The sequence below is a fragment of the Schistocerca serialis genome, chromosome 4, assembly GCF_023864345.2.
Source record: "Schistocerca serialis cubense isolate TAMUIC-IGC-003099 chromosome 4, iqSchSeri2.2, whole genome shotgun sequence".
In the NCBI taxonomy this organism is placed as follows: Eukaryota; Metazoa; Arthropoda; class Insecta; order Orthoptera; family Acrididae; genus Schistocerca; species Schistocerca serialis.
The window spans coordinates 64252009-64277073 of record NC_064641.1 but is presented as its reverse complement, the minus strand read 5'-3'; the positions used below and the strand labels follow the sequence as shown (position 1 = coordinate 64277073).

Sequence of the window (25065 nt, the reverse complement as noted above, 5' to 3'; positions counted from 1 at the left end):
TATTGTGCCCACAAGCATGAATTACTTTCACGTTCATCCCCCTTCCCCTTCTCCCCCCACCCCACTACCCTTGCACACCCCTTGGCATTTCCACATGTCTGAGTTGGAAATGCGGCTTTCAAGATGGTGACAAGTGAGATTATTCATTTCAGCATTTAACCGAAGAGTGATGTTGATGAAGAAAAATTGGATCCAGAGATGTTGGATATGGAAATGGGCATCTTGTAGGAATCATTTTGGAACATCATCCGCTAATAAGGGAGTTATCTGATGAGAACGACGTTTCTTTCGTTCGTTCGTTCGAAAACAATGTGTAAGATCAATGTTGAAACCTTTTTGAGTCATATTTTTATCTCTATTCAAATGTTTAATACACTATAAGACAAAAAAATCGATATTCATACTGATATCGACCAGAAGTGCAAAATCGTAAACTTTGGCGTTCTATGGATGAATGTGTGACGCTGCAGTGCTGTTCCACCAAGCTGCTCGCAAAAGAGATAAACACGGACATGTTGATTCCAGGGTGTAAAGTATTTGCAAATTTCATACCGTGTACTCGGGTGGACAGTAACCAATCCTCGCAAAGACTCACATAAACAATATTTGCAGATGTCCACGTTTGAGGGAGGACATTTGAGGGAGGAGTGTAGTTGGTTGAGCCAGTTTGAGTAACTGGTGAATCTCTCGACATTTGAACAGGAGTGACGACACTATCCAACAGTGTTGGCAGGAATGAGAGAAACATGGGGCATCAAGAAGGAAACGGTCGTTCCAGATAGATGACAGAACTTTAGGACCGAGGAATCGTCAGAAAGGCAATCTGAGCCCCAGAAACGTCATTGCCATCAGTCCGACATGTAACTGGTGCTTCAGTGAGCACAACTGCCATTAACAGACAGCTCACGGAGAGGGGGCTGAGCCACAGTGCTTTTGTGTTGACTGCCTTTGACCTCTGTACACCAAGCCCGTTTGTAGTGGTGTTGGGCACATTTGGCCTGGAATGTAATTGACTGAAGTGGAATTGTCTTCACTGATAAGTCCCGCTTCAGACTGAGCTCTGATGACCAGTGAAGGTGAGACTGTAGATGCCCTGGCAGCGGTGGGATACCAGACTGACTGTCACCTACCATATGGCCTAACAGTCAGGAGTAATCGTCTGGGGTGTTATTTCTGTTAATAATGGGATAGCTTTGGTTCTAAGCTTCGCCATCTTTACAGCACAGTGGTATGTCAACAAAATTCTTAGCCCTGTTTCTCTACCCTTCGTGGCGAGCCATCCTGCGCCTTGACTTCAGCAGGATATGCCCATACATGGCGAGAGTTTCTTCTGCTTGCCTTCGTGCTTCGCAAACCCTACTTGGCCAGTAAGGTTGTCAGATCTTCCCCAGTTGAGAACGTTTGAAGCATTATGGGCAGGGCCCCGCAACCATCTCGGGATTTTGATGATATAACTCATTAATTAGACAGAATTGCCGCGATATTCCTTAAAATGACATCTAGCATCTCTATCAGTCAGTGCCAGTTCGCTTAACTGCTGGCAGAAGAGACAGAGGTGGCGCATCACATTGTTGACTTTCCAAAATTACAAAGCTCTTTTTCTTGAATAAATCATCCAGTTTTCCCGGAACTGTAAGCATTTGTTTGTCAGTACACGAAGCTCACATCTACTGATTTCGGTCCCATTTGGATAATTCCTTAGATGTATGTCACTTCTTTGTCTTAGAATGTAGAAATATGCAAGATGCCTTGTTATTACAAGTACCACTGTAAAATCTGGCAACTGGTATCATTGCAATTGTATTGCATTCTGAAGAGCATTATTTCTAAATTTTTATGTTATCTACGAGATGCTGAAGGCACACCAGAAAGTTGGGTTGTTGTGCAGCAGTTCGGCTTTGTTTTTCTATTCAGAGTTAGTCATGTCCTGATGGGTCACAGAGGCTGTAAATATATATCTTTTCTTACCAGTATTGTATTTAATTTTGTAACCAAACACTGTACTACTGTGCAGAACAGTTATCACTGAATGATAGTGCCAATACGAAACTGTTATATTTTTATAGAATTTTGTGAGTGTGAAGAGTAGTTTTAAATGTCTAAAGCTACAAATAAATTCTCATTTCACGGTAATATGTACACTCATAAACTGAAACAAAAAATTATTACCATTATACTAAAATACAAAAATAAGTACGGTACCATATTGACTATTCCGCAATAATACCAACCTCTTTAATCCATTTCATCACTTCAAACACTGTTCCATTTAAGTGAATGTAAGGAATGGCAGAAGGCTTGGATGATGTTTCTCAAGCACTGTTTGATAACATTTTGCCGCTTTAGAAAATATTTATTTTCTTAGCAGAAGACTAAGTTAATTATTTGATGCGGTGCTAACTTTCCACGTACATAAACGATTCTAGATAAATGCTCCCGTACGAACCAGAGCAGAATGAGAGCAAATCCACCTATCGGCAGATGCTAAAGCTCGCAGGCGATGCTGGGGAAAGCGACATCGAGCATGAAAGTAGAACTGCTTTCAACTATCGTAACTTGCATTGAAGTTGGTATGACAGTGTGCAAGTATATGTTTCCACATGTATGCTCACTTACGCATGCAGGGCGTGGGGCGAGTTTGCACGTGTAAGAAATTCATGTCTGCTGATACCTGACTGTGATGTGTAGCGGTTTTTCTTGTCCGGCAGTACACGGTTCTACAGTAGTTGGCCACTATCACTTTGTTGCACATTAATAGAACAGTATTTTGCAGGTTTTTAGAAAGAAGTATGACATTATATGAGTTTCTCTATATAAAATTTGTGGTCTGGGCTTGAATTATTTGTTACAACCGAATATAGTATATTTATGTCAAAGATAATTCTTTTTCAAAAAGCCACTTCGGGTTGCAGCATCTTTGGAAGTGTCAGAGTGCGGCTTTATAAAAATGATGTATGGAACTGCGCATTATAATTTAATGTTTTTATTACGTTGACACTAAAAACAGCTGTTGGTTTACAACTTATCCATGTACTCAGCAGGTGATCTGATTTCATGTATATTTTTAAAATACAGCTGTTAGATTGTAATTGGTTGTTTCAAAGTGAAAAAGGGGTTGTCTGGGATTCCCCGGTAACGTAGTAAAAATAGAAAAAAAAATTATTGATTAAAGCGGAAGGTAAGCACAACTGTAGTCTTCTTATATTTTTTGAGCGTAGTTGTTTTAAATAATCAGTTTCGCAGTTAGTGTTGACACCAACCAGAAATATCTAAATAGAAGTTTGATTTATAATTAAAACTTGATAACACATCTCGTGTCAGTGTTTGTAACACTGGGGCCGTATACTTAGCAATAGTGTTGGCGTGAATGCGTAGTAATTGTGGGGAAAGTCCTGCTTAATATAAATTGTAAAGTAAGGAATACGGAGTGTAGGCAGTGGCAGAGCGTCTAAGGAGAAGCACTGCATTGATATATATATATATCACAAAGGTGTGTCATATTCGAGTACGATACAGTAAAGTTAGTGCTTTAGTTCCATTTGTTTGCTCGTCTTGTCCTGAAAAACCATGTCGCGACGCGGATTTGTGTGAGTTATGATTTTAATAACGGTTAAGGGAAGCAATATAGTTTGCCTTATTTTAGATGATTTGCAATTGTTGGTGGAATCTCGTAGCTTGTTAATTCAGTGCCCGCGTAATTCTTTTTTTTTTTTTTTTTTTTTTTTTTTTTTTTTTTTTTTTTTAAAAATTGACGTGGTGACAAGATGTAACTAGTAGACGGAAAATTTGTTGGCATACCGGGAAGCTTTAATGTGCAATTGTAAAACTTGTGTTTCAGTTACAGCTGTTAAAAAAAAGAAGTGGTAATATACTGATTCACGATCTACAGCTCAAGATGCTTACTTTCATCAGTTTTATGTATATAACTAAATATACGTAATATACAGTAACTGCCCACCATTGTACTGTATTTGGAGTGCTATTACTGTCGGAATAGGAATTTAAACATAGTTCATATATTATACAACCTTTTCGTTTTCATGTGGGAGTACTTGTTTACCATCCATCAGTTAACCTGTAGATCATTCTACAACAGCATTATGTCGTAAATCATTACAGAGATTCGGTGGAGAGGGTTCTGTGTAATGTTGAAAGAAGTCAGGGTTGTTCATTTTATTTAACAATGAAATGGCTTAATATTTTGACAAATTGTTGTATTATAGTGTCTCTGATACTTAAAAATGCCCAAAAAACAGTAAGTGTTTATGTTAAGGCAATTTTCATTTTAGTTGAAGAAGTTGTGCAAATCAGATGCAGTACAGAAAAGGTATTGTGCTGATCACCATTGCTTGAATCAAGGCTGCTATATTATGTCCATCCCAACCTCGTTGAAGTGTTTGATGATATGGAATCATTAGCAGATGCCAGATTTGTGTTTTAAGTTGTATTCGTTATTATGCGTTGTTTCAGTCTTCATATTGTATTTGAATATTAGCTTTTTGCTTTAGTATAAATGCAAATCTTCGGCTGACTTCTCAGGGGCAAGAGACAAGCACTGTTTTTCTGTACAGCAGCTGTTTTGCCTTTGGCAAATGAAACTGGTTTGTTTGCCTTTGTAAACAGAAAATTGAAGGGAACCTTCTCGCTTGCCTCATTTGATACATTACATGCTAAAATACTGTCAGTTTACTCATGGCAGTTCTATGTATTCCTCGACAAAAGTTATGCTAACTTCACTGTACATCAAAAGATTGTGAGGAAAAAAATTATAGGCCTACAATAATCTTTCAAACTGTATTGGAATTCATAAATGTTCATGATGCGGCAGTGTACCACATCTGAAAATTTTTCTATCATGTTAATAAGACCCGTTACTTCCATAGATCAGTTTTTTTAAGACAAATTTGCATTCAGCATAGTATTTGCAATATCTTCCAAGAGATCAAGTGCAGTTGCTGTTGAATCCTGCTCTCCCTCTTTCTCTTTTTTCATATTTGACTCATTATGCAGAAGCATAATGTATTTTAGTTCTACATTTTTTTCCTTTCAATTTTCATCCCACCTTTGTAAGATCGGCTTTACAAACTGTACCATCTTACTCATGTTAACCATTCACTGCTTCACACCATTCCTCGTGGGAAGAGAAAAATTTTCAATCCAGATGATCTTGGTAATCATATCATCAGTATGATTTCCTCCTTTTTCAGTAGTTATGTGCTTATGTGGCTTCTTCTATTTGTAAACATTGCTTGTTGAGCAGTTTTGACTTGATGTATCCCACTTGTTATCCCAGCCAAATACCAGAGTAATTTTATATTTTAAACACATTACTGTCATTTACCAGGTACTTTTAGCCAGCTTGTTTCATCAAGGCTGCAATGTTGATACTTCATGGTCAAAAGTGGAATCTCTATTGCTTTTATGTTTAACTCATGATGTGGCTACTTGTCATCTACATAGTCTCAAAAGTTTGTTTCAGAGTACCGTGGTTGATGATTGCATTTAAAAAATTAGATTAATTAACATGGCCTTCAACTTGGAAAGCATACACGAGTTGTTACAAAATGTGTATTAATCTATACAGTAATTTCTTTGATTTCTTACACTTAATTTGTTGTAGATATTCACATTACTGTTAGCACGATGCTAATAACCTCACTGTTGGATGTCCTAAGTCCATAAATTCACACAGACATTATTTTTATTCATTGCAGATTATAAGGAAGCTCCTTACGAAACACTCCTGTAGAGGTTATTTGAATTTTTGGGTTCTGTGTTAGCAATGTAACAAACAATGTAGTAATTCTACATAAGTAATCATGCATATAGTATGTGAGTACAGTTTTCTCATCAGTAACGAATGCAGGCACATAATGTTACAGGTTGTTGGACAGAAGTAGAGTAGTATAACTGCCAAATTAGTGACATTACTGATAATTATGCAAGATATAGTTTGCTACCATTCAAGAGCAAATATAGTATGGCTGATGGCCCTGATAAAATAATCTCCCTAAAGTTGGTTATGTTTTTTAAAGTAGTCTACAGAATGTTAGTCATTGCTTCATTCGCTTGTAGTGGGTGTATATCTTGTCTTGTGTTTTACATTCCCGGTGGTTCTACCTGTTACTGTGATCCATATGACACAATGATTTAGTATTGGCCTATGTTATGTGTGTTGGTGAGTATATTTACAGAACCACTGCATTCATTTTCTTCTTTAGGAATTAACTTAACAGTTTGAGTAGTTCTGTTCTTATCTCTCATTCATTTACACATTGTCTTCCATAAATATCATTACTCATTTTATTTAGTTACTATACTGACCTCTTATACAGATACACAGTACAAGTTAGTACATAATTAAACATTACATATGGACAGTATAATGCCAATGCAATTTACGATGTCATCACTATAGACAATGAGTTTGACATTAAACATGTATAAATTACTGTATTGTCACAAACAATATTTGCAAGTACAATTCAGTAAGTGACAACAGTAATACAATATTTTAAGTTAATGTGGCATAATTTTACATAATAAGAAGTCCACTTTTTCTCAATGAATTCACTTATGGTTTAAAAGCAGTGGTCCATCAGAAATAACTCCAGCCCTTTTTAAGTAGGCTTTCTTTCATTACCACTGAAGATGCTTGAACTAAAGCGAAACACGGCTGGTCCAACTAAGAATCCTTTACTGTTTCAAAAGGTGGAGTAAATCCCATATTACTTGTAAAACTGCAACTGGAGGGGGGCCTCAAAAACAAAAGGCAACATATTTAATTGGATATTGTTTGGTAGGTGATTGTATTATTATGTTCTACTATGAAAATACTATTCTGATATGTAGAAGTTCTGGATCATGAGACATGAGTATTATTAATGTTTATGGTTATATACTTACGCACAGACACAGTATGCCAAGATGCACTGGTTGTTACTGAATAGTCTCTAAGAAGGACTGTTGTTTCATGTGGATACAAGTATGGAAGATTCAGGATTTTTAGTGCAGGGAAGAAAGAGGAGGACATGAATCGTATCACTTTTATGTTACAAACGAGTCTGATAGTTTATTTTTGGGTTTTGAATGCAGTTTGACTACAGGATTTGTTCCCTCAGATTATTATTCCATACCTAATTGCAGACTGGAAGTATGCATAATATGCCTGTAACAGTGTTTGTCAGTTGCACCTAGTGTTTAGCACTTGAAGCGTACAGCAGATAGTTGATAGTGTAGCTGTGAGATCTTGAAAGTGTGTGTTTCATTTTTGATCACTCTGCATAGATGTACCTAAAAGCTTGACATCTTCAAATAGTTTCGACATTTGATGTGATTTTCAAAGAGTGATCATTTTCTTGCTTTGTGTGGTGTTTGTGAAAGTTCGAGGCTACAGTTTTTTTATTTAATAAACTTATTTTATTTCTGCTAGCCAATCAGTCAGTACACTCAGTGAATTGTTTGCTCATGGCTGAAAGGCTTTTCTCTCCAAACACATCATGAAATAAAGCCTTCAGGGATGTTGAATGAGTCAGAATGAAGTTGGGGTCTAGTAGTTTTATTCATTCATGGTTCATTTTTATAAGAATATTTTATTTGTTGTGGTATTACATTTTAAGAACAAACAACATAATCTATGTATTCAGACATTTACATACATACTTATCTGTACTATCTTTTATAGCAGAAAACAGTTGCTTCACATACCACTGAGCTGTTGTTTTTTATCTAATGCTTCAGAAACACTATCAGGCATCTGCATACTCAGAATTTTAAAAAATATATATATTGATTTAAATAAATGTGCATACATTAGTATTAAGCAGAATTTACATACCTGAGTCCAAGTATTCTGATAAATTGTAGGAGGAGTTGCCAACATGTATTTCGCTATTTTGGTATTTTCAATTTCCTACTGATGTCTTCAAATAAACTGCTTAACTCTTTGCATTGTACCTCTTCGGTGCACTCGTAGCGTCTAGTGGTAGTCCTGTACACCAACTGTAACTTCTATTTGTTGTGAGGGATGGCTTTTAGTGCCAAGGGAAGTATGCATCCCATAAAGCTCTTGGGAAGTCTGCTTCTTACCCAAGTAGTTCCGCCAAGGGGCTTGGGAGCTATACTTACTGCATACTTGCCACCAACTTACAGGTTTTACAAATGTTTTGGGAGTACCACCTCTGATGTGCCTGACATCTTGTGGTAGTACACTGTAACGGGGAGGGGGGGGGGGAAGAAGGAGATGCTACAACAATCAATTTCTGTTTGTCTTTAGGGCACTACTGTTGTCACTTGTAAAGTTGAAAAAAGTTGCTTCTTTTCTGCTGTGGAAATACTTCCTACCAAAATAACAGCTCACAAAAGGGCTGTGGGAGGTGTACCGCCATAGTTTTTGGTCCTAAATAAAATTATCAAAAAATATTTGTCAGTTGACCAGTGTTCTAATATGGAATTGTTTAAGGCTTCTGTTTTTACTTTAAATACTTTGGTTGTGGTTTTCACAGTTCATCACAAATTCATTACTACTGTTAACCACACATACCTTAATAGATTGAATAAAAGAACTTTTTCATTGACAGATGTCAGCATCAGGGGCATTGTTACTGGCTGTATTTGACCTTCTTTCTGACAACCGTTGCAATTTGCTTCATCTTATATGACTCTGCGCATACCTACAAAATAGGCTACACTGTGAGCATCTGGAGCCGAAGAAAGAAATGCATTTAAACTGATAACTTGCCCATATCACTTGAGTCAATGAAACGTTTTAGTGATGTATGGGCAGTAAATGTAGTGATATCTCAATGTAAGAATTCTGGTGCGAAAGCCTACAACAAATTCCCAGTAGGTACTGGGCAGAAGAATGTAAATCATCGAATATCAATAAAAAAAATAAGTCCCTTAATACAAATATTCATATGAAAGAGGTTGACACAAGACTAGTTGATAGACTTCCAATCTGAATATGAAGTGCTCATAAGTCTGCCGGGTAGAGATGTGAAATGTTAATTTTGGTGTATCAAGAACAACATTTATCTTATAATAAATTGGGTCACTGCAGCACAGACAGAACAATCCAAACATATAATGAAATGAGGCAAAATGATAGTTTACAAGTAGATATATCAGTCAAGCTTCATAGGTAACTGAGCAAAATCTTTGTCGGAACAAACAGTCATAGAGCATCGCACTGAAATTTAATCAAAGTGCTCTTGGTGGCCAGCGTGCAAACTGTTTTGACAGCTTAGCTGAACGCACTAGCTGACAAGTTGTGATCAGAGTGTCTCGACGTATGATCCTACACCAAGCCCCTCAGGAAGAGCGGAGCATCGTCCACGAGTCGTATAGTGTAGTGTAGGCGGCATCCAGAAAGTGTATGGTGCTCTAGTGGAGCTTCTGCTTACAGTGGAGATTATGTGCAACACAACCAGCTCTTTACACTCTTGCAGTGCTGAGTGCTATTGACATGAGATTTAAAATTTAATCCAAATTTTTAGATTTCCAGAAGACTTTTGCACTGTACCACACAAGCGACTTGTAGTGAAATTGTGTGCTTAGGGAATATCCTCTCAGTTATATGATTGAATGATTTCCTGTCAGAGAGGTCACAATTCATAGTAATTGAGGGAAAGTCATCGAGTAAAACAGAAGTGATTTCTTGCCTTCCCCAAGGTAGGCCCTCTGCTGTTCTGTATTTGTATAAATGATTTAGGAGATGGAGACAATGTGAGCAGCCATCTTAGGTTGTTTGGAGATGATGCTGTTGTTTATCGTCTAGTAAAGTCGTCAGGAGATCAAAACAAATTGCAAAATGATTTAGGAAAGATATCTGTGTGATGTGAAAATAGGCATTTCACTGTAAATAATGAGAAGTGTGAGGTCATCCACATGAAGGCGGAAAGGAAACCATTAAACTTTGGTTACATGATAAATCACTCAAACCTAAAGGCTGTAAATTCAACCGAATGCCTAGGAATTACAGTTAGGAACAACTTAAATTGGAAAGAACACAGAAAATGTTTGGGGGAGGGGGGGGGGCAAACTGGAGATTATGCTTCATTGGCAGAAAATGTAACGGATCTACTAAAGAGACTGCCTACACTACTCTTGTCCATTCTCTTTTGGAGAACTACTACGTGGTCTGGGATTCTTAAAAGATAGGATCAACAGAGAACATTGAGAAAGTTCACAGAAGAGTAGCATGTTTTGTATTATTGTGAAATAGAGAGAGAGAGTGTCACTGACTTATGCTGGATTTGGAGTGGACATCATTAAGACAAAAACATTTTCTATTGAGGTAGAATCTTCTCATTTCAACCATCAGCTTTCTCTCCCGAATCCAGAAATGTTTTGTTGATACCAACCTGCATAGGAAGAAACAATCATCATAATAAAATGAGGGAAATCAGAGCTTGTACAGAAAGATATAGCTGTTCGTTTTGTCCGTGTGCTGTCCGAGCTAGCGGAATAGTAGAGAATTTTGTCAGAAGAGACAATTGTATAACATCATACAACAGCAAAGAACCAGCACACAGTCTGTGTTGACAGCTTTGCCGAACAAATCAGCTGACAACTAGTGATTAGAGTTTATTGATGTCTGTTGCTGCAAGGTTTTCAACAATTTCAGTACATAGACATCTGTAGTTGTCTGTGAAAATCACTGAAGTTACATAAAATGCGTAATGCGAAGTAGCTGGTTAGAAGATAAGAAGCAGTAAATGGTTGTATTCCACTATACTTACAAAAGTTGTAAAATAATTTTAGTAATTGTCAGTGTGGTTTCAGTTGCCTGAGACTGCAGTCGTGTGTGTGAGTTGCATTTTTGTGTGTGTGTGTCTATTGTTGACAAAAACCTTAATGGCCAAAAGCTTTAATTGTGAGTCTTTTTGTTGTGCCTATCTGCAACTCGGCATCTCCGCTATATGGTGGGTGGAAACTTCCCTTCTCAGTATATTGTTACATTCCATCCTGGATTTTCCATTGTTTGATTTTTGTCAGTGCGATTAAATTTGGGTCATAATTTGGATTAAATTGATACTGGTCATAATTTGTAGTCAGCAGTTGCTACTTCTGCCTGTTAATGTAAACTTCAGTCATTCCACATACCTGGAGGCTTTCCTTCATGAAGGTATTTATGGAGTATAATGTGTTAGTGAATAAATGAAAGTAAGTTCTCTTGCCGTTGAAGGTTTGACTTTTCTTTGCGTATTTTTTCGGAAAACACGAAAAGATCGTTACTTCGCGAAGTCGCGCTTAGGCTTAAATTTTGTAAACGTGTTTGTTTCTTGTTTCACGGTAATTTAACTTGGGTCCTTTGTTGTTCTTAATATATATTAATGACTTGCCATTCAATATTCATGAAGAGGCGAAGTTAGTTCTCTTTGCTGATGATACAAGTATAGTAATCACACCTGACAAACAAGAATTAACTGATGAAATTGTCAATACTGTCTTTCAGAAAATTACTAAGTGGTTCCTTGTAAACGGACTCTCACTGAATTTTGATAAGACACTGTACATACAGTTCCGTACAGTGAATGGTATGACGCCATTAATAAGTATAGACCTTAATCAGAAGCATATAGGTAAGGTAGAATATTCCGAATTTTTAGGTGTGTCCATTGATGAGAGATTAAATTGGAAGAAACACATTGATGAGCTGCTGAAACGTTTTGAGTTCAGCTACTTATGCAATAAGGGTCATTGCAAATTTTGGTGATAAACATCTTAGTAAATTAGCTTACTACGCCTATTTTCACTCATTGCTTTCGTATGGTATCATAGTTTGGGGTAATTCATCACTGAGGAATAAAGTATTTATTGCACAAAAGTGTGTGATCAGAATAATAGCTAGAGTCCACCCAAGATCATCCTGCAGACATTTATTTAAGGATCTAGGGATATTCACAGTAGCTTTTCGGTATATATACACTCTTACGAAATTTGTTATTAACAACCAAACCCAATTCAAAAGTAATAGCAGTGTGCATAACTACAATACTAGGGGAAAGGATGATCTTCACTATTCAAGATTAAAGCTAACTTTGTCACAGAAAGGGGTGAATTATACTGCCACTAAAGTCTTTGATCACTTACCAAATAGTATCAAAAGTCTGGCAGATAACCAACAAGTATTTAAGAAGAAACTAAAAGAATTTCTGAATGATAACTCCTTCTACTCCATAGAGGAATTTTCAGATATAAATTAAGGGGAAAAAAATTATTAAAAAAAGTAAAAAAAAATAAAAGAACAAAAAAAAAATTAAAAAAAGTTGTTATATTAACTTAAGTATGTTGTTAAAAACTTAATTATGTCATGTACTGAATTTGACTCGTTCCACATCATTACGAAATATCGTATTCATGATCCATGGAACTAGTATTAATCAAATCTAATCTAATGAGCACAGATTTATTTCTTTACTTTAGTTAATATTTTTCAGGTACAGTGAAAACAAACTGCACAGCAGGAAGTTGAAGGCAACTACTCAAAGCAACTAAAGAAAATGTCTGAATCAAATGCTGTAACACAGCTAAATGTTGAAGGAGAAAGTGTAAGAAAGAATGAGAGCAGTGATTCTCTTACAAGACATCCAGAAGCGCCGCAGGCAGAAATAAGCAAAGGTTAGTATGCTAATCAAATAGAAATTGGTAGCTATGGGGCAGCAAACAAAGAAAACATGAGAACAGTGGTAGGTTTTTAACACCATTAAGGTTAAATAGTAGAATATAAAATTCAGGTTTTTCAGAAATACTCCATGAAAATAAGATCATATTTCATTCCTTCAAATAGTGTTTTTATGTTTGAATGTTAGGTATCTGCAATACATATTTCATTGTAACGCCACAACCATTACCAATACAAATTTTAAACGAATAACATTACTGTTACAAATTATCCTCTTCTCATCTGATTGTTGTTTGATATTTTTTCTATAATACATGGTGTCCCACTTAAACCTCCCTGATTTCAAGGACCTAAGAGAGAAAAACCACAGTAGATGTGACAATGAAAAATGCACCACATTGTAGAGCATCTCAAAGAATTTATATTCCTGCGTCAGAAGTGTCAAGTATTGTCGCCAGAGTGCACCATGGTCACATAAGTGATAATGGCGACTCCACAGCAGCGCGCACAAGGAGTAGTGTTGTTTGCAGAAACAAAATCGCCGATTACTGTGCAAAGAAATTATCGCCATGTGTGTTTGAATGCGATCCACCTGATGTGAAAACAATTAAGGAATGGTATAGGAAGTTTCTGGCAACAGGAAGTGTTCTAAAACATTCTGGCAGTGCACGTTATGGAGATTCAGAAGAGACAGTCAAGGACATCAAACGTTTCTCAGAAACCCACATAAGTCAATTCATCAAGTGTCTAAGCAACTTGATGTACCTTGATCAACATTGCATCGTGTAGTTCAGCAGCATCTTTCTATGTATGCGTACAAAGTGCAAATTCTGAAACATCTTATGCCAGACGACAAACCATGCCGACAACAATTTGCTGCGGATATGCTGCAACGTATTGATATGGATGCCAGCTTCATGGAAAGATGTTTTTTCTCAGGTGAGGCAACCTTTCATGTATCCAGAAGGGTTAATAGGCATAAAGTTTGGATTTGGGGTTCGCAGAATCTGCACATTGTCATTGAACATGTTCGTGATAACCCTAAACTAAACGTCTGGTGTGGGCTAATGCACAACAGGATTGTTAGACCGTTCTTTGTGGAACAAACAGTAAATGGGTCACTGTATCTTGAAATGTTGGAGTAGTTTGTGTACCCTCAGATACAAGACTTGCAACGCAACATCATTTTTCAACAAGATGAAGCTACGCTGCATTGGTCAACAGCTGTTCGCAAGTTCCTGGATAGGAAATTTCCCAATCGTTTGATCGGACATGGAGGACGCATTGCCTGGCCACGACGATCACCAGACATTACGCTGCTTGATTTCTTCATGTGGGGATTTGTGAAGGACAGCATGTATGCAACCAAAGTGGATGATATTCCTTCGTCACGACATTGTATCACTAATGTGATTGCAACAATAACAGAGGAAATGTTACAAAGAACTTGGCAAGAAATTGAATATAGACTCAATATTCTTCATGCTGCAAATGGTTCACATGTAGAGGTGTAGTGATGATAAATAAATTCTTTGAGAAGCTCTACAATGTGGTGCATTTTTCATTGTCATATCTACTGTGGTTTTTTCCCCTGTGTCTTTGAAATCAGGGAAGCTTGTGTGGGACACCCATTTTGTATGGCAGTGCGGAAATTTTTACCTGGCTTAACCGCAAAGGTGGAAACCAGCGAATTCATTGCAATGACAGTTACATGCTGGGACAGAAACGGCTGTGGAAAAAGTGGAAATGGGGAAGTGAGCTACTCAAGCCTTGCATGCTTGTTGTGATCGATGTCCAGCTGTTCCTGTGACCTAAATTTTGGGCATCGGCTTAAATTACATGCATCAATACCAACAAAACGGCTTTGGTGGCAGCTCTCATCAACATCTTGGGCAGTGTTGGATGCAGGTTGCATCTTCCCCCTGAAATTGAAACTCGCAAATCACATTTATTGATTGACAGACAGCATTATAGCATTGGGCAGTGACACGGCGGCTGGCACTGGGTCATTGTTCCCACAATGTAGCACTGTGCGAGGGCGGCAGAGGTGATGGACGTGTCCGAGTGGCCTCATGCAGCCAGCAGTGATGGTGGCAGCAGCTCTCGGTAGATTGGGCTGTCAGCCCAGACGAAATATGTTAAGCACTCATCTACTGTCACTCAGAATAAATGTCCACACAATGGTTTCATGCATCTGCTCATGTCTTAGTAATTTGTATGCAGCACTTCAAAGCTGAGAGTGAATTTGGCATGTCACTTCTGGTGCCAGTTTGTACAACCCCTCGGAGGTGTAATCAGGATAAGAAAGCAGTGTAATCAAGATTGGAAAGTGATGTGGGCATGTAATTAATACACGGTACTCAGGTTTAGAAAAGGAAACCATGGGGCGGGGGTTACATGATGAGGGTTGCTAGGGGAACAAGAGAACCTAATTCCAGTGGCCCGACGCCCAGCTTGAAGAAGAAGCGAAAATTATAGGTGAGTAACTAAGCCAGCAAGACTTTTTCGGTCGTGGTGTTGAAGAGTCCTTAGTCTCAATCGTCAGGTGATACGGCGAAGTGATTTTGATTGACAAGGCTGCTTTACTGACGATTTGGCCTATTCTGGCATGGACTGGTTGATTGTCACATCATCTGAAACTCAATGGACTAAAAAAGACTGCCTCTTTCCAGAATTTAAATAATAATAACAATATTATTATTACTCGTATTTGGGGCCTGAGGCCCCATGTATATCTCATTGTTCTCTTCTGTGTTAGTGAGTGCAGTGTCACTCTGAGGAGCCACCGTCGTGTCCTCTGTTCGTTCTGATGTGGCAATTCTTCTTGAATTGGCAGCAAAAATCATAAACAGGAAAAGAGAACACACACAAGAAGGAAAAAGCCATTTAATTATTTTCAGTAAGTTTTCTTTTTTAATGTAGATCTCAACAGACACCCAAAAATCTTTTGCGCAAAATTTCCAGGGTTAACTGTAAAATTTTTCTGACTGATACAAACCAAAAAGCACAGAAATTAATAGGACAAATGTTATACAACACATTTAGGATGCACTCCATTCTTCAAACTAACATATTATTCTTAAAGGGGTTTGTATGGTCCACATTCTAGTCTAGCAAGGGCCAGGTTTTTTGGTCAGACCAATAGACTTTGTTTCCAGAAAGAAAACTTGTTGAAAATGATTAAATGGATTTGTCATTATGTTGTGTGTGTGGTTTCTTTATGACTGAAATTTCTGTGACCAACTAGGGTATATCGCCAGAGACCACATCTGCTATCAACCACAGTGTTCGGTTTTTCCAGCTGTTAGGGGCAGGTGTAATTGTAGGAGTTACACTGGTCAAATTGCTTGTCGTGCAGCATTGCAGTGTAAATTAACAAAGCACCCTCTTTACAAATAACTCTTTAAAATTCAAAAGTTTGGGCAGGCTGTAATGTAGGAATTCCAAAGTTTTGGCAGGCTGAAGACCTTCAGTAAAGTAATTAGTGACATCACTTTAACTGTGCTATTCTCCTTGAAAATAGCATATGATCTTGGTACTTTGGGTCATAATGACTTGATTGGCAAAACTCTAGGAGATTAAAATATTATTACATGAAATTTAATATAATTCGATCCTTGTTGGTATAGAGCCTGATATGGAATAGTCCCGTGTTTGTATCTATCTCACAATAGCAGTGGCTATTGCATTTTGTAGCAGTCATTTCTTGTCTTCCGTGCACGGAGTAACAAGAAGTCTTCCTAGATCCTCGAGGAATATTGTTCTTTTGAGAAGAATATTTATTTTCAGCTCTGGATTGATTTCTTTCCACAGTGCAAAAGCATTGTAGGCAGTGGTGTCAAGCATATTATAAAATAAAATTACAGGCCAGTGATGAGTATTTTCCTCGCATGTTTATGTGGCAGTAAGCTGGTAGTGCATTTCAACTGCACCTTTTGTAGCATTGCAATCTAATATAACTTTTACCTTTTCATCTTCTCTGTTGCTGATTTGTGCTCCTTTGAACAGCATACTTATTTTTCTTTGGATTCTAGTAAACTATTGTGGTATCTTAATCAGAAACAGAATTCTGAACTGTGGATGTCTTGGCATAACTTACAGTCTTGTTTTTCCTGAGTGTACCCAACATTGTAACCATTCTTTTGAGATATTGGATGTGAAAATTATTGTGTGTAAAAGAATTACCAAATACAACATTCTGTTCTCTTAGCTCATGACAGATACATAACGACACGCATGCCTTGGCTTTTCTGAAGTGGTACACCAGGTGGTTTTTCTGTGTAGATTTGTATTTGCAGAGCATTCGAACTAGCACTGTTGCACAGTGTCTGCATCGTTATCCCATAGTTGGTGGGTTTGCTTGGAATATATTGTTTGGATAGTGACCCCTAAAGCCCACCAGTTGCTCATCAACAACATTTAATTCAGGATTACAAAATTTTGCAATTATTTCCAGCCATTGAACCTTATAGGTGCTAATTTGTCGTTCGTTCTTTGCACCTGCCAGTCAGACTTTTCATCAAAACATGACACTGGAGAAATGTGAAAGAACATCTTTATGACATTGTAGCAGGAAAAGTTGATCTGCCTGATTGTGGATACTATTAGCTGCCTATTGATTCAACATACGATTAAACACCAGCAAGCAATAATACACCAATATATGCTTCTAAACTAAATTCATCTAAATCTCTCCATTTGTCACCATACACTCTTTGGCCTTCAATATTAGTCATTTGCAACAGAGTAGTGGAGAGAGTTTTGTTCATAATTACTTGAAAAGCAAGTGGGACCAGCTGTTTCTTTCATTTTGTTTACACTGAATGCCTTTCCATTATGTGGAAAGGGTACCAAACTCCGACCGATGCTTGTACCTTTCAATTTAACTACTTCTACAGCCTGCAAATTGCCACTACCAACCTCATTGTCTGAAGCAAATTCTTCTGATTCTGATGTAAGGGTGAGTGCTATCTTCATTAGTAAGGTTTTCTTCTTTTGAAATGTCCTCCCCACTATTAGATCCTACCCCCATGAACCATGGACCTTGCCGTTGGTGGGGAGGCTTGCGTGCCTCAGCGATACAGATGGCCGTACCGTAGGTGCAACCACAACGGAGGGGTATCTGTTGAGAGGCCAGACAAACATGTGGTTCCTGAAGAGGGGCAGCAGTCTTTTCAGTAGTAGCACGGGCCACAGTCCGGATAATTTACTGATCTGGCCTTGCAACACTAACGAAAACGGCCTTGCTGTGCTGATACTGTGAACGGCTGAAAGCAAGGGGGAACTACAGCCGTAATTTTTCCCGAGGGTATGCAGCTTTCCTGTATGGTTGAATGATGATGGCGTCCTCTTGGGTAAAATTTTCCGGAGGTAAAATAGTCCCCCATTCGGATCTTCGGGCGGGGACTACTCAAGAGGATGTCGTTATCAGGAGAAAGAAAACTGTTGTTCTACGGATTGGAGCGTGGAATGTCAGATCCCTTAATCGGGCAGGTAGGTTAGAAAATTTAAAAAGGGAAATGGATAGGTTGAAGTTAGATATAGCGGGAATTAGTGAAGTTCGGTGGCAGGAGGAACAAGAATTTTGCTCAGGTGAATACCGGGTTATAAATACAAAATCAAATAGGGGTAATGCAGGAGTAGGTTTAATAATGAATAAAAAAAATAGGAATGCGGGTAAGCTACTACCAACAGCATAGTGAACGCATTATTGTGGCCAAGATATACACGAAGCCCATGCCTACTACAGTAGTACAAGTTTATATGCCAGCTAGCTCTGCAGATGATAAAGAAATTGATGAAATGTATGATGAGATAAAAGAAATTATTCAGGTAGTCAAATGAGATGAAAATTTAATAGTCATGGGTGACTGGAATTCGAGAGTAGGAAAAGGGAGGGAAGGAAACATAGTTGGTGCTTATGGATTGGGGGAGAGAAATGAAAGAGGAAGCCGTCTGGTAGAATTTTGCACAGAGCATAACTTAATTATAGCTAACACTTGGTTCAAGAACCATAAAAGAAGGTTGTATATGTGGAAGAATCCTGGAGATACTAGAAGGTATCAGATAGATTATATAATGGTAAGACAGAGATTTAGGAACCAGGTTTTAAATTGTAAGACATTTCCAGGGGCAGATGTGGGCTCTGACCACAATCTATTGGTTATGAACTGTAGATTAAAACTGGAGAAACTGCAAAAAGGTGGGAATTTAAGGAGATGGGACCTGGATAAACTGACTAAACCAGAGGTTGTACAGAGTTTCAGAGAGAGCATAAGGGAACAATTGACAGGAATGAGGGAAAGAAGTACAGTAGAAGAAGAATGGGTAGCTCTGAGGGATGAAGTAGTGAAGGCAGCAGAGGATCAAGTAGGTAAAAAGATGAGGGCTAGTAGAAATCCTTGGGTAACAGAAGAAATACTGAATATAATTGATGAAAGGAGAAAATATAAAAACACAGTAAATGAAGCAGGCAAAAGGGAATACAAACGTCTCAAAAATGAGATTGACAGGAAGTGCAAAATGGCTAAGCAGGGATGGCTAGAGGACAAATGTAAGGATGTAGAGGCTTATCTCACTAGGGGTAAGATAGATACTGCCTACAGGAAAATTAAAGAGACCTTTGGAGATAAGAGAACCACTTGTATGAACATCAAGAGCTCAGATGGAAATCGAGTTCTAAGCAAAGAGGGGAAAGCAGGAAGGTGGAAGGAGTATATAGAGGGTCTATACAAGGGCGATGTACTTGGGGACAATATTATGGAAATGGAAGAGGATGTAAATGAAGATGAAATGGGAAATACAATACTGCGTGAAGAGTTTCACAGAGCGCTGAAAGACCTGAGTCGAAACAAGGCCCCGGGAGTAGACAACATTCCATTAGAACTACTGACAGCCTTGGGAGAGCCAGTCCTGACAAAACTCTAGCATCTGGTGAGCAAAATGTATGAGACAGGCGAAATACCCTCAGACTTCAAGAAGAATATAATAATTCCAATTCCAAAGAAAGCAGGTGTTGACAGATGTGAAAATCACCAAACTATCAGTTTAATAAGTCACAGCTGCAAAATACTAACGCGTGTTCTTTACAGACGAATGGAAAAACTGGTAGAAGCCGACCTCGGCGAAGATCAGTTTGGATTCCGCAGAAATGTTGGAACATGTGAGGCAATACTGACCCTACGACGTATCTTAGAAAATACATTAAGGAAAGGCAAACCTACATTTCTAGCATTTGTAGACTTAGAGAAAGCTTTTGACAATGTTGACTGGAATACTCTCTTTCAAATTCTGAAGGTGGCAGGGGTAAAATACCGGGAGCGAAAGGCTATTTACAATTTGTACAGAAACCAGATGGCAGTTATAAGAGTCGAGGAGCATGAAAGGGAAGCAGCGGTTGGGAAGCGAGTGAGACAGTGTTGTAGCCTGTCCCCGATGTTATTCAATCAGTATATTGAGCAAGCAGTAAAGGAAACAAAAGAAAAATTCGGAGTGGGTATTAAAGTCCATGGAGAAGATATAAAAACTTTGAGGTTCGCCGATGACATTGTAATTCTGTCAGAGACAGCAAAGGACTTGGAAGAGCAGTTGAACGGAATGGACAGTGTCTTGAAAGGAGGATATAAGATGAACATCAACAAAAGCAGAACGAGGATAATGGAATGTAGTCAAATTAAATCGGGTGATGCTGAGGGAATTAGATTAGGAAATGAGGCACTTAAAGTAGTAAAGGAGTTTTGCTATTTGGGAAGCAAAATAACTGATGATGGTCGAAGTAGAGAGGATATAAAAGGTAGACTGGCAATGGCAAGGAAAGTGTTTCTGAAGAAGAGAAATTTGTTAACATTGAGTATAGATTTAAGTGTCAGGAAGTCGTTTCTGAAAGTATTTGTATAGAGTGTAGCCATGTATGGAAGTGAAACATGGACGATAAATAGTTTGGACAAGAAGAGAATAGAAGCTTTCAAAATGTGGTGCTACAGAAGAATGCTGAAGATTAGATGGGTAGATCACATAACTAATGAGGAGGTATTGGGGAGAAGAGGAGTTTGTGGCACAACTTGACAAGAAGAAGGGACCGGTTGGTAGGACATGTTCTGAGGCATCAAGGGATCACAAATTTAGCATTGGAGAGCAGCGTGGAGGGTAAAAATCGTAGAGGGAGACCAAGAGATGAATACACTTAGCAGATTCAGAAGGATGTAGGTTGCAGTAAGTACTGGGAGATGAAGAAGCTTGCACAGGATAGAGTAGCATGGAGAGCTGCATCAAACCAGTCTCAGGACTGAAGACAACAACAGCAACTATTAGATGCATTGCCTATTGTTTCTAATTTATTATCAGACAGGCAGTATTTGGCTATGATAAAAATACACCACTATTTAGTGCAAGAGCTAAAAATATAATGTCTTCCTTTAATGCTCAGTCGGATGTAACGTCTTCAGCAATACAGTGTCTGTTGTTGCAAAGCAAGCAGTGGACTCCATGGTTATGTTAACTGATATATGTGTGGATTGGATATAATGGATTGTAAACAAGTGTATAAATGAGTATTTAAAAGCAATTGGGTCATTATGATCCAAGGAATGCAAGTGTACATATTTCAGTTATTAAAAAACAGGGTCATGTTTTTCAACAACGCCGGGGTTTCTGAGAGGTAATTACGAATAGAAACAAATACATAAATTTACAAGCACCAGGCATTAACCTAGTAATAGAAAGATAAATTTATTGTCGGGTCATATTGACCCAAGGACAACAGCAGAGTTAAGTAAAAGACTGTGTGGTGGCAGTTGAGCCTGATCTCTGATGTACCATGTTGCCGTGTACCCGATCTACGATATTTAATTTCACATTTCATTCTTCAAGGTGCCAAGGAATTCTCATTGTTGCTGAAATGTTCCAGCAATTGTAACTTGTGTATGTTTTGTTCGGGTAAACTTGAACTAAAACATCATTATGACAGTCACTACTCATCTGCCCTTTTCTTTTTTGGGTCACTCATATCCTGTCTTCATATAGAGGAGCAAAATGTCAGCAGATGTGACACTCCTCAGCATAGAATCTCCAAAAACTGTAGATTCAATAGTAATGACAGGTGTTCTCAAATACTTTTATAGCACTCACCCTTAAAATTTTCTAACCAACCACCTGTTCCACTGTTATGGTGGTCCGTGGAGTAGGGAAGTTAATTTACTTTACAAAATTTGTAAAGCAGTGTTACAGCTAGTCAGTGCATATAATACTTATAACTTATCAAATGCTTTGTCAAAATTTTATGAAAACCTAATGAAACTGTTTTTAAAGCCTCTACTGCGTACCATCCACCATGAAAGCTGGAATGCGGAATAGTGTGCGGTAGGGTCAAGATTGACTACCCTGCAGCTCTGTTTATATTTTGTATTTTTGTTTATTTTTCCCCCCTCAAAAGAGAGTTGAACCATTTCATGCCTTCCAGAATTATATAGGAATCACTTGTCTATGTGGGACAGGATTCTCTCTTTCTTTCATGCAGCACGTCCTACAACATGCTTGATTAAAAACTGTTTCTCTTAAAATGACTTAGGGGATAACTATTAACTGATGAGAGGATTTTAGTTATAGGAACAGAAGCAAAGAAAAAATGCAAAAATGTTTGTTAACACTAATGCCTGTAATTACTAATATTTGTGAGACTACCTCATACATTTGTCGTCTCCATAGTTTGCTCCACAGTGTACATAAAGTCAAACACAGTAATTTACCACAGAATCACTTAGCATCCTGAATATTTTTTAACTATCTTCAATAGTGATTTTTGTCGTAGATATACTGTACTCACCATTAGTACAGATTTGTCCAAATAAGACTTATTTAACTTCTATTTGTGAATTCAGCAACATAGCTGTAGGTCTTAGGACAGATGACAAAGAGGGTGATTTGAAATTGTTGACAGATTGTAAAAGTTGCAGAAGTAATTGAAATACATTTCATGAAAACACTTGTGAAAACCAAGTAGTGATGAGTTGTGAGTTACTGTAATTGTTACAGATTTCTCAATTTCACAGAATGGTTTTGGCCGAAGGCTACAAATATGGTAACCCCCAACATAATTTGATGCATCCTCAGACAGGTTGCTGTTACCCTGAAAATGTGTTGCCAGATGTCATATGACGTAGGTTGCCTGTTTAAAGATATATTTTTTTAAATTAATTACCACCATATAAGAAACTTGTTAGGTCATATGTAAACCATTTTCCTCCTTTCCTAGGTTATGTTCAAATTTTCTTTGGCCGTTGATGTTATTATGTTTGTGACTGTATGCTGTCTATATTCTTGATATTTTTCTTTGCTTCTAAAATACTACAACCACATTCATGGCACTCTGCCCCAGCATATCATTTCTTTAATCTATTGTGTTGTAGTTACTACTTTAAATATCCTACAACTCGTGTAAATTACTATAATCTTCAGTAAATGAAATTACCTTTTCAGTTATCCATTGCATATCATGTGCAGCAAGCTGTATGGATCCACTGACTGACAGTTGCTAACAAGATGCAAAATGTTATGTCAACAGCTGGTTCATGTGGTTGACAGTAATTTGCCAGGTGCCACATACTATAGTGCCACTGGCCATATGTTGCTTTATTTTACCCAGATGTTGACTATGTGGAATTATGCCTTTTGACCAAGAAACATTTCACCATTTATTGAAAATGGCTCATAAGTCAAAACCAGCACACCTACTGAAATATTTTGCACTAGTATTGGACTGTCATAAACTTTGCAGCTGAAGCGTAAACAAGATTGAAACTTTTGCTAGCTTTCAAGCAAAAGGTTAACAAGGATTTCAATCTCTTTATATGCCTGTTGACTGCTCGATGCCTCCATTGTTTGGTGAGTGATTACCGTTCCACTATTTACATTCCAGTCAGGATTTTGCAGCATCATATTAATAAATCCAATTTGTTAGATGCAACTCTGTTTGCACATAAATTAAAGAATTGGAAGACTGTGACTGATGGTAATTGGCAAGCTATTGTATAAGTCACATTTTCATGACATTTTGTAGAAGCTGGATGTAGGTGCCCCAGTAATTCACCAAAACATGTTTACTTTGCATGCATAAATTTTTTGGTGTCATATGGGGTAGTAAATTGGAAGGCAATGTTTAGCAAAAAATTAGCCATCAGGGTCATACGTGGAGTTGTGCATGATGAATTGGGAATTCGGAGTTGTGCCTGATTAATTGAGAATTGCGTTAGTTGTGGTGACATTATTAAGTAATATTGGAAAACCTACTACATACTTTTTAAGGCATTCACAAGAGTTGACAACTGTTTGTGACAAAACATTTGTTTTTAACCCAAGTAGATGCTTTTGTGGCAGACAAATTGTTCTAATATAAAAACAAAAAAATCAATTTTTGCCAAAATAATTTAATTATATAGATAAAAAATCTACTCACCAAGCATTGGCGGGAGAACACACACATAAAAGAAGGTTGTAATTAGTCAAGCTTTTGGAGCTAATACCTCCTCCTTCAGGAAGAAGGGTTGAGGGAGGGAAAGGAAGAGGGTTGAAGCAAAAGGACTGGAGAGGTCTAGGAAAAGGGGTAGATTTCGGGAGAGCCACCCAGAACTGCAGATCAGGGGAGATTTACTATATGGAATGAGAAGGAAAGACTCTGTATCGGACGAGATTTGAAAACCTGAGAGCTTAAAGGTGGAAGACAGGGTAATATACAAGACAGACGTTACTGCTTCAACATCGTGCATGAGTTAATAAGAGTTAAAAGCTAATTGCATTGTACGTAACAGAGGTGGGAGGGGGTTGATGAAAAATAGATGGGTAAGACAGTGAAAGATGTAGAAAACTGAAACAGAGTGAAGAAAAGAGTAGTTACTGTGAAGAAATGCTGAAGTGGAAGAAATTAACATAAATTAAGGCCAGTTTGGTGGCGAGATCCAAGGACATGTTGTAGTGCTAGTCCCCACCTGGGGAGTTCTGAGAAACTGGTGTCTGGGTGAAAAATCGAGATGTTGCATGTGGTGAAACAGACACTGAAGTCATGATTGGCATGTTTTAGAGTGTGCTCTGCAACAGGATATTGTGTGTTCCTATTATATACCCTCTGCCTTTGCCCATTAATCCTAATTGATAATATGTTGGTAGTCATGCCAATGTAAAGGCTGGGCAGTGTTTACATAACTGCTGATATGACATGCCGCTTCACAAGGGCTCACCTTTGCCAGTTACAATGTGGCTATAGGTTGTGGTAGGAGGGTGCATAGGGCAAGTCTTGCACGGTCACAAGGATAGGAGCCATAGGGTAAATGGGTCCAGAAGGAACATAGGGTTCTTCAAGAACATTGAGGGAATTGGGGCGGTTACAAAAAGCTATTCTAGGTGTGGTGGGCAAAATTTCAGTCAGGCTAGATCTCATTTCAGGGCAT

General features: G+C 38.0%; 1 protein-coding gene across 4 annotated transcripts in view; it reads left to right on the top strand.

Annotated features, from left to right (window-relative positions):
* The first annotated feature begins 2913 nt into the window (after positions 1-2913).
* The window catches only part of LOC126473172 (uncharacterized), an 84310-nt gene continuing 62158 nt past the window's right edge, over positions 2914-25065 (top strand). Inside the window, exons 1-2 of one of the 4 annotated variants that reach the window (XM_050100052.1) lie at positions 2914-3041; positions 12444-12624. In XM_050100052.1, coding sequence (XP_049956009.1) covers positions 12507-12624 — 118 coding nt within the window. In that variant the 5' untranslated portion in view covers positions 2914-3041; positions 12444-12506. The other 3 variants (XM_050100053.1, XM_050100051.1, XM_050100054.1) reach the window with 3 other exon arrangements.